The sequence below is a fragment of the Lampetra fluviatilis genome, chromosome 8 (genome assembly GCF_964198595.1).
Source record: "Lampetra fluviatilis chromosome 8, kcLamFluv1.1, whole genome shotgun sequence".
NCBI classification, from domain to species: Eukaryota; Metazoa; Chordata; class Hyperoartia; order Petromyzontiformes; family Petromyzontidae; genus Lampetra; species Lampetra fluviatilis.
The window spans coordinates 16,297,934-16,308,443 of record NC_136282.1 but is presented as its reverse complement, the minus strand read 5'-3'; the positions used below and the strand labels follow the sequence as shown (position 1 = coordinate 16,308,443).

The 10,510-nt window shown below is 61.8% G+C and overlaps 1 protein-coding gene across 1 annotated transcript; it reads right to left on the bottom strand.

Moving 5' to 3' along the window:
* Window positions 1-19: 19 nt before the first annotated feature.
* TH (tyrosine hydroxylase) lies at window positions 20-9,837 on the bottom strand. Its single transcript, XM_078859348.1, has 13 exons — window positions 9,696-9,837; window positions 7,874-8,086; window positions 5,811-6,003; window positions 5,134-5,221; window positions 4,651-4,719; window positions 3,584-3,634; window positions 2,938-3,083; window positions 2,412-2,547; window positions 2,233-2,302; window positions 2,029-2,085; window positions 1,719-1,814; window positions 1,334-1,467; window positions 20-657 (listed from the first exon to the last, which is right to left on the bottom strand). Exons 1-13 carry the CDS (start codon window positions 9,777-9,779, stop codon window positions 498-500), a joined length of 1,497 nt encoding a protein of 498 aa, XP_078715474.1. The 5' UTR covers window positions 9,780-9,837; the 3' UTR covers window positions 20-497.
* Between the last annotated feature and the right edge of the window lie 673 nt (window positions 9,838-10,510).

The window sequence follows — 10,510 nt, the reverse complement described above, 5'->3', positions numbered from 1 at the left end:
CAGGAGATAGATGCCCACGTCTTCAATTTATCAGACTTCTATCCGTTTAGAAAACGCTTGTCACGTGTACACAGACCCCGAGGACACACGTGTCCACCGTCCACCAGCTTATTGAGCACGTGTCTACAAGCGAGGTACCCAGTCGGTCCACGTGTCCACAAACGTCGGGGACTGCTTTCAGCAGGCCGGGCGAGTGGGGTGGGGGAGCTTCCCCGCTACCCTGCACCACCAGACTGACCTCCTTTTTGGCAGCTCTCATTAAGATGAACATCTCGTGGCCAAAGACGTTGATGCTGCCGCCGCCACCACCACCACACCTCGCCAACGCGTTCTACCCTCTGCCAGATTTCACAGCTGTCGCACAGTCGAGACACACGCACGTGACCTCCAAGAGCTGCCCCTTATGGGGGTGCGGGGGGTGCAGCTTTCGGTAGCGAAGGCGGGGAACCGGGTTGATCTCACCCCCCCGGGGACTAAGAGGAGGAGGGCGGGGGGCGCTAGGCCATCCTGGAGAGGGCGCAGGAGAGCACCGATACTTGCTCCTGGAGGGCGTCGACGGCCGTGCGCAGGGAGCGCGTGGAGTCGAGGGCGTGCACGGAGCGCGTGACGGGGTCGAAGCGCAGAGCCACGGGGCGGCGCACGCCCTGCGCGTACTGCCTGCTCCACGGCAAGAACAAAGGTACCCCCCCCCCCATGTAGCCTTTAGCACACTTGGGGGCAAGTTCTGTTCGCGGGCAACCTTACAACAGCAGCATCGATAGCCACGACATTTCGGGCGCAACACAAGCGTCCTACATCAGGTATGCATGCTTTCCCACCTGATGATGGACGCTTGTGTTGCGCCAGAAACGTGATTTATTTTATTTTCTACCTACGTGACTACCCAAAGAACCAAAGAGTATGGATTCCTGCAGTCACGAAAGCTTCAAATCAAGAACATACAACTTGTAACTGATATTGGCCAAACACCCCGATGCTGAATAATGTCCTGCAAATAACTAAATTGTGATACTACACGGCTGCAACAGAAACATCGCCCCTACTGCGAATCCACCTAGCACCTTCTCTACGGGAACTAATATCGCTCCATCTCCCCGGTAGACGCCATCTCCGACGAGGTCATCCCCCTGGCTGCTACTCCGCTCAGTCTTGACCTTTGGCCATGACCTCTCCTCGCCATGGCGTGTCCTGCAGCCCAAGCCCGCTCACTTTTCTTCATACGAATGTGAAGCCGCGGGAAGCAGGTGGATTGTCTGCTCAGCTATTTAGTTGCTTTGCTGTGCTTGACAGTCGGGTGCTGTGGCGAAGGTGTGACTCGGGTGTCCAACCACACCTGAGCTTGTCCTTGGCGTCCTCCAGGCTGTCTGACACGAAGTACACGGGCTGGTAGGTCTGGTCCTGGTACGGCTGCAGCGCCGCTGCCTCCGCCTCGAAGGCGCGGTACTCGGGCTCTCCGGACAGCGCGAACTGGGGGAGGGCGGAGTGGGGTGCGTGAAGAGGGGCATCGATTGATCGAGGGGTTGTTTTCTGTGACAGGTGAGCAGTGACGGAGCAGGCGAGAAGGATAGGAGTGAGGCAAGTGAAGGGGGGGGGGGGTGAGACGGGCAGGTTAGGGGGGGGGGTGAGACGGGCAGGTTAGGGGGGGGGTGAGACGGGCAGGTTAGGGGGGGGGGTGAGACGGGCAGGTTGGGGGGGGGGGTGAGACGGGCGCCACTCACCTCGAGCTCCCCGAAGGAGGAGAGAAGCCCCGCCCCGTACGCCTTCACGTGCCCCTCCTGCTTGCAGAGCCCGAACTCCACCGTGAACCAGTAGAGCTGGGGTAGAGGGGCACAGGTGTGGGTCTCGTCGTGCACAGGTGGGTAGAGGGGCACAGATGTGGGTATCGTCGTGCACAGGTGGGTAGAGGGGCACAGGTGTGGGTCTCGTCGTGCACAGGTGGGTAGAGGGGCACAGGTGTGGGTCTCGTCGTGCACAGGTGGGTGGACGTGGCGATGTGTGAATTGCGGGGGGCGGGGTTCCGTTCCTCACCGTCGCCAGTTTCTCGATGTCTTCATCACTCGCTCCCAGAGACGCCAGTCCAATGTTCTACACGGGGGGGAGGGGGGGTGTTGGCGGTCTCTCCGTGCTCACCAAACTCCACCTTACCCCCCTCACTCCGTTCACTCGGCCCCCCCTCACCCGCCCAACTACGTTCACCTCACACACCACACTCACCCCGCTCACCCCGCTCACCTGTGAGAATTGCGCAAAGGTGCTGTCCGCCAGCATGGGCACGTGACCGAGCAGTTCGTGACAGCAGTCGCTGTGAGCACGTGGCGCAGAAGCACGCGGGATGGGGGGGGTCACAGTCATCGCAATGCACGCGAGTTGTGTGCGTTGTGAGTGAGTGCGCGTGTGGCGAGTGTCCTCACGGCTCGGGGGAGTGCATGGGCGAGGACGCGTGGCGGATGTACTGCGTGCACTGGAACACGCGGAACGCGAGACTCGCCAGGAAGTCTCGAGCCGACAGCAGCCCCGCCGCGGGGCGCAGCTGGAACCCTGTGCGCTCTGGGGGGCGAGGGGTAGGGACAGTCGGGGGTGGGCAGAGGAGCAGACAGGCATGCCGGCATGTGAGTTGGTTGGCGAGCGCAGCCGCGGTTCAAACACCCGCCGCCTCTTGATGACCCAACTGCGCCTTACAGAATTTAACCAGGGAGCCACTCACATGGAAACTCACTCGACCACTCATTCACTCACTCAAGACATTCACACACCCACCCACCCACCCACATACCCACTGACCGACCTATTTACTCATCCACACAGGAGCAGACAAATAGTCAATGGAACCACCCGTAGGCACATCCATCCAGAACCTCCGCAACCCAACCCGCACAACATCCCCAGCCTCTCGATCCCCACAGCCGCCCTGCACCCCCCACCCCGACCCCCCCGCACCCAGAAGGAACGTGGACACGTCCTCGAGTTGTGGGATCGAGTCCTCGCTGTAGCCGCAGTGCTGCTCCAAGAGACGGAACGCGTCCACGTGCTCCTTACACGCGTGTGTCGGGTACAGCCCGGCCAGCTTGCGGTACACCTCCCCCCTGGGGGGAGCCAGTGGGGTGGGACATCGCCGGTATCATCATTCAGCCGGGTGGTGGTGGTGGTGGCTGCGCTGCCGCACGCGGCTGCCTGTGACCCAGCGCTGTGGAGGCAGCACCGAGGGTTGGTGGGTCACCGCACACAAGGTGCCGTACCCTGGCTCGCCAGGAGAAGGCGTTACTCAAGTGGACTAATCGCCATCTGTTTCCATCTGTACGGGGATGGGGTGTTTCCTCTGTCACGCCAGGGTTCTTTCCTGGTGCCCCGATTTCCTCCCCACGTGTATAATAATCACAACTCCGCATCATCACCATCATGGCTCTCTGATGTGCTTGCGAGTTGTACCGCCTGTTGTTCGGAACTACGCCCGACGATTCGCTGCTCGTACCGGGAGCTTCTTGAGGTACTGAATGGAATTTAGTTTCTCAATTCAAACATGTCTTCTCCTCCCCCCTTTCCTTCCCCGTGCCGCCTCCTCGCTGTGCCCACGTCGCTCACTCACCACGTGGCTACTTCCTCCTGCGTGTAGTGAACCTGCGGAATGAGCTCCCCTCTGTGGGGTGGGGGACAGAGATGGGCGGGGAGATGGGGGGGTCAATTTAGCGGCGGGGGCGACACGGCTCCATCATCAGCTCATCTCGGACACAACAGAGGACATCAATAAATAAAACATTTCAGCTGGGACTGTGTTCAGGTCGCAGCCAGCACATCACAGACAGCCGACATCTCACGAGCGAGCGTCGTGCCACCTACTCCAGTCTGGCAGCGATCCCCGTAGGACATTGAATGGGACATGCAGTGAATTGAAGCCCTGGGCAGAGACGCTTCCACAAACATCCTGCCAGCACCTCGCACGGGGAGCTGGCGAGCCGCGTGTCCACGTGTCCACGCGGCCTTCCGTGAGCTGAATGTGGTGGCACCAAGGGGAGGGTGCGGGGTGAGTGTGGCGAGAGTGCGGGGAGGGCGCGGGGAGGGTGCGGGGAGGGTGGGGGGAGGGTGCGGGGAGGGTGGGGGGAGAGTGGGGGGAGGGTGGGGGGAGGGTGCGGGGAGGGTGGGGGGAGGGTGCGGGGAGGGTGGGGGGAGAGTGGGGGGAGGGCGCGGGGAGGGTGGGGGGAGGGCGCGGGGAGGGCGCGGGGAGGGCGCGGGGAGGGCGGGGGGAGGGCGGGGGGAGGGCGCGGGGAGGGCGGGGGGAGGGCGCGGGGAGGGCGGGGGGGAGGGCGCGGGGAGGGCGCGGGGAGGGCGGGGGGAGGGCGCGGGGAGGGCGGGGGGAGGGCGCGGGGAGGGCGCGGGGAGGGCGCGGGGAGGGCGGGGGGAGGGTGCGGGGAGGGTGGGGGGAGGGTGCGGGGAGGGTGGGGGGAGGGTGCGGGGAGGGTGCGGGGAGGGTGCGGGGAGGGTGCGGGGAGGGTGGGGGGAGGGTGCGGGGAGGGTGGGGGGGAGGGTGGGGGGAGGGTGGGGGGGAGGGTGCGGGGAGGGTGCGGGGAGGGTGGGGGGAGGGTGCGGGGAGGGTGGGGGGAGGGTGGAGGGAGGGTGGGGGTGAGTGTGGGGAGGGTGCGGGGTGCACGCGCTCACGTCTTGTAGGCGAAGGCGATGTCCGCTATTTCTCGGCGCCGCTGTTTGTACGCGGGGTCCGTGAATCCCTGTGGAGATCAGAGAGGAGACCCCCTCACGGACCCGACAGACAGAGCAGACCCGACGTCTGCTCACCGAGACTCCACGGACCCTCGCTCCCATCATCAGCCACGAGTCGTCGCCTCGTGGCCCAAGAGGCGCAGGCAGCTGGGCGCGAGTCAGGGACGTGGTTGTGGTGCGTATCGCGTTCCCTTCCTCGAGGCCGTCGCCCCCCTCGCCCTGCTCGGCTCGCACGCCGAGTCAACCCCCAGCCACGGATCTGAGCTTGCGACAATCATCCATTGTCTCAAATAAGACCGGGTTGTTTTCCGTGTTGTGTTTTAGTTTTAAGTTCTATAATTTATAGGAACTGTAAAAGGGGGCACGAGAGATGGGGTCTGCGTCCCCCCTCCCCCGTGCCCCCCCCCCTTCCCCCGCGCACCGGGGTGGTCGTGGTCCAGCTCGGGCTCGAACTTGGTCACCAGGTGGTTGCACCGGTCCAGGTCCTGCAGTCTGCGCGGGAACCACGGCCCTGTGCACGCGTCACGGTTCGTGAGAGACGAGGACACCCCCCCCCTCAGCCAATCCCCCCCCCCCTCCGCCAACCCCCCCCCCCCCGCCAATCCCCCCCCCCCCATCTGCCCCACCCCCCCCACCGTAACCTCAACCCCCGGGATCCCTCCGTCTGACCCCCCCCCCCCCACCATTTATGAGATAGAGCGTTGCCGCCTCGCACGCCGGTGTTTGTAAAGGTGTTCCGGTTGTCTCCGTGTATGATGATGATGCCAATGCGCATCGTGCACAAAACCCCCAATCTAGCGGCGGCAGGATCCTCCTGAAGCAGGCGAAGAAGAAGAAGTCACGCGACTCCGCGTGACTCTCCTGGATGAGTGACGGATCACGACGCTGGTACCCCCCCGCCCCTCCCTTCAATCCCAGCACCTACAGCCCTCGACCCCCGATCCGTTCCCCTCATCACTTAACCCCTCTCCCCAATGACCCCCCCCCCTCATCCTTTTCACCCCCCTCACTCCCTCACCCCCCTCACTCCCCTCACTCCCCTCCCCTCACTCCCCTCCCCTCACTCCCATCCCCTCACTCACCCCCCCTCACTCACTCACCCTTGTCCTCGCGGCCCGTGCGCACGTGCTCGGCCACGCGTCTCAGGGCCCCCACGAGCGCTGTGACGTCAGAGGCGCGCGCCTCGCAGCGCACGAGCAGCTCGAGCCCCCACCCCGCCGCCGCCCCCCCCGCCCCCCCGGGGTCCCGGCGCGAGCGCCGTGACTCCACGTGCAGCACGTGTGCCTCGAACGTCTGCGCGGGGGACACGTGGATACAAACGCACACACGTGGGGACACACACGTGGGTACACACGCACACGTGGGTACACGCACACACGTGGGGACACACGTGGATACACACGTACACGTTGGAACACACACACGTGGGTACACACGTGAGTACACACGTGGGTACCACGCACACACGTGGATACACACGTGGGCACACACGTGGGTACACAGGCACACACGTGGGTACACACACGTGGGTACACACGTGGATACACACGTGGGCACACACGTGGGTACACACGCACACACGTGGATACACACGTGGGCACACACGTGGGTACACACGCACACGTGGGTACACACGTGGGTACACACGTTGGTACACACGTGGGTACACACGCACACGTGGGTACACACACGTGGGGACACACGCACACACGACTGGGGACACTCACGTGGGGACACTCACGTGGGGACACTCACGTGGGGACACACTCACGTGGGGACACACTCACGTGGGGGACACTCTCACGTGGGGGACACACTCACGTGGCGACACACTCACGTGGGGACACACGCACGTGGGGACACACTCACGTGGGGACACACTCACGTGGGGACACACGCACGTGGGGTACACACTCACGTGGGGACACACTCACGTGGGGACACACTCACGTGGGACACACTCACGTGGCGACACACTCACGTGGGGACACACGCACGTGGGGACACACTCACGTGGGGACACACTCACGTGGGGACACGCACGTGGGGTACACACTCACGTGGGGACACACTCACGTGGGGACACACTCACGTGGGGTACACACGTACGTGGGGACACACGCACGTGGGGTACACACGTGGATACACACGCACACGTTGGTACACACACACGTGGGTACACACTCACGTGGGGACACACTCGTGGGGGACACACGCACACACGTGGGGACACTCACGTGGGGACACACGTTGGGGACACACACGTGGGTACACACACGTGGGGACATACGCACTCACGTGGGGACACTCACGTGGGGACACACTCACGTGGGGACACACTCACGTGGGGACACACTCACGTGGGGACACACTCACGTGGGGACACACTCACGTGGGGACACTCACGTGGGGACACACTCACGTGGGGACACACTCACGTGGGGACACACTCACGTGGGGACACACTCACGTGGGGACACACACACGTGGGGACACACTCACGTGGGGACACACTCACGTGGGGACACACGTGCGTGTGGACACACGCACACGTGGGGACACACACACGTGGGGACACACTCACGTGGGGACACACTCACGTGGGGACACACGTGCGTGTGGACACACGCACACGTGGGGACACACTCACGTGGGGACACACTCACGTGGGGACACACGTGCGTGTGGACACAAGCACACGTGGGGACACACACACGTGGGGACACACTCACGTGGGGACACACTCACGTGGGGACACACGTGCGTGTGGACACACTCACGTGGGGACACACTCACGTGGGGACACACACACGTGGGTACACACTCACGTGGGTACACTCACGTACTTGGATACACGCGCGTGGGGACACACGTGCGGGTACACGCACATACGTAGACGAACACAGGTGGGTGGAGCATAAAAGAAACACAATATCGGTGACGAGTATATGAGCCGGTCCTGGGCCTCCCCTAAGTCGACTCAGCCTCAAATAAAAACTCGGCGTGGTGTGTAAACATCGGTACTCGGGAGACCGAGGGGCCTGATGTGGTTCTGGTCACACCACTGCCTTCGAGCGCCGTTGGCGGCCTTCATAGGTGTTCGCTTACAGTACTTGCCTCAGCAGTCTGTTAAAGGCTATCCGGTGCATCTTTGTCTTTGTACCTCGAAAACTTTGATGGCTCGGGAGAGCCCTCGCCCCCCTCGGAGCGCGCACAGCAGCGTGAGGGTGGCGCGCGCGCCCCCTCCGGGAACTGCCGAGCCCCCCCCCTCCTCCTCGTGCCCCTCGCCGCTTGCCTCCTCCCGGCCACCCCCGGCCTCCCGCTCCTTGCGCGCGTCCGAGATGAGACTCTGACGGCGACCCGTGTAGGGGGGGCTCTGGGGACGGGGGAGGGGGTATGGGAGAAGGCAGGGAGAGGAACGGAGAAAAGGGGCCGTCAAATTTATACGGCGTTCCGCACGGAGGGCCCCCGGTGGTCCAAGATCTATCGCTGCTCCGTCGCCTTCACGCCTCCTCCGAGTCGACCGCAAGGGTCGGGCGTTGGCAGGAGTCGAGTGTTGTCGAGTCGTGTGTTGGCAGGATGGTTCTAGTTCACTTAGAGTTCCGATGCTGTTGGGTTTAGGATGGTTCGATCTGGATCAAGGTGGCGGAGTGGGTACCACTTGTCCCTCGCAGCAATCAGTGACTGGGCTCTAATCCTGACTCGGGCGCCTCTGTGTTTCCAGTTTGTATTTTCTCTCCCTCTGTTCTGCGCGGGTTTCCTACGGATTCTCTGTTTTCCTCCAATAGCGAAAATACATTTTACCAGGTAAGGCCCACTGAGCGATATAGATCTGTTTCAGAAGCGACCTGGCCACAACTGATAGCTCAACAAAGTGGCTCATAACGTAGAAATGTATAGCTGGCAAATATTCTAAACGCGTTTTTTTCCTAAATGTAAAGGGAAAACCCGGAGAACCCGGATAAAAACCCACGCGACCACGGGGAGAACATGATCGGGATGGAACCCACGACTCCCTGTATGCCAGGCGAGGTTAACATCTGTTACTGGTATTGGTTAAACATCCGATCGCTGAAACATTACCTGCACATCACTCAATTGGGATTGCACGCAGCAGTAGCAGCAGCAACACCGCCCGCTGCTACGATATATTAGCAGGGCCCTCCTTAAAAGGAGTCTTGAGACGCAGTAAATATTTCCTGGATAAACAATGATAACACCACTAATGATCAAATATAGAGGTCAGGGTCAGAGAATGAGCATCAGAGCTATGGTTAAGGTTACCGTCAGGATAATGGTCGGGGTTGTAGTCAATGGTTTGGGTCAGGACAGTGGCCAGGGCTGCGGTGAGGGTCCGAGTCGAGGTCAGGGCTGGGGAGCCCATGGACCAGGGCGCTCACCGCAGCGCACACCAAGTGCGCCCTGCACCGCCGCTGTACACGTAGACGCGTACACGTGGACGCATACACGTGAACAGGAGCACGTGCAGAGATGACAGAACCGGACAGAGTCGGGCAGGTGAAGCGGCGGCGTGAGAGGAGGGTTCTTACCTGGTTTCAATCAAGGAGGTGTGTGTGAGAGAGAGAGAGCGGTGGCGCTGTGGTTGTACCTGTGTGGTGGAGACACCGCCTCACCGTTGCTATTTTTTATTTACCTCCGATTAGCACGGTTGAAAATATACGGTGCGAAATAAGTTCAACATACATACATTCATTGCCCGAAACGTCGCACATTATATATATAAAATGTGCGTATATAATGTTTGCGTAGTTATCCTGACGAACGAGTTTAGTTTGGGTTGTTATTTGTGCTTGTACACCCCTGCTCAAGCTGATATCACAACAACGATATTGTATGGCTGATTCTCAGCCGGTGTCCCACCTGATGGTTTAAACATCGACTGTGTGTGTGTGAGTGATTGGTGGCGCCGCGCTTGCGCCTGCAGGGGCGGTGGTGCGGTGGATGCGTGTGAGTCGCTGCCTCACCGAGACGCTGTCTGCGCGGCTGCCGAGCTCGGAGCCCGCGCGGCGGAACGGGCGCGACAGCGGCGGGGAGTCGGGGCTCGGCATCGTCACGGCGGCGGCGGCGGCTTTCGGGCGCCCGGGGTCTCGGGACCTCCCTTATAAACCTTCGCGCCGCGACCCCCTCCCACTATCCCCCCCCTACCCCCCCCCCCCCCCCAGATCCCCATACCTCCCCGGCTCCCTCCCCTCCGTTCCGCGCTCCGTGTGAAGAGCGGACCCCGCTCCCATCTCCTGCGCCTCCTCCTCCTCTTCCCCCGCGCGAGGAGGACGCGTGCGTCACGGGAGGCGACGTCGTGGGACCTGGGGGGTAATTTACTCTCCCGGCCACTCGAGCAGACACTCACCTCGACCAGACACTCACCTCGACCAGACACTCACCTCGACCAGACTCCCACCACCAGACTCGCGCATCACCCAGACTCTCCCATTCTTGCCACCAGACCCTCACTCACCGAGACATTCGCAGCAGTATGACACATCGACCAGCTAGCTACTCGCCAGCACTCAGACCATCACCACCAGACCACTAATACTCTCAGACTCGCATTGCCCTCACGGTCCACGCTCATCTCCCGAATAGAGTCCACCATATGCACGCTCCCATAACTCACCAACTGAGTCGTTATTCAAGCATCCAACAAACCAGTCACCCGCCCAGCAACTCATCTACTAACCCCCCCCCCCCCCCCGCGTCGTGTACACAGCCTCTATTCATGCGTCTCAAGAGGACGAAGACTGTTTATTTACTTATTGCGCGAACAAATACAATCTACAAT

Coding starts and splice junctions, on each gene's coding strand:
- TH (XM_078859348.1), bottom strand. CDS start 9,779: ATGCCGAGCCCCGACTCCCCGCCGCTGTCGCGCCCGTTCCGCCGCGCG. Junction 4,720..5,133: donor GAGCTGGACCACGACCACCC/CGGTGCGCGGGG, acceptor CTGATCTCCACA/GGGATTCACGGACCCCGCGT. Junction 658..1,333: donor GACGCCAAGGACAAGCTCAG/GTGTGGTTGGAC, acceptor GCCGTGGAGCAG/GCAGTACGCGCAGGGCGTGC.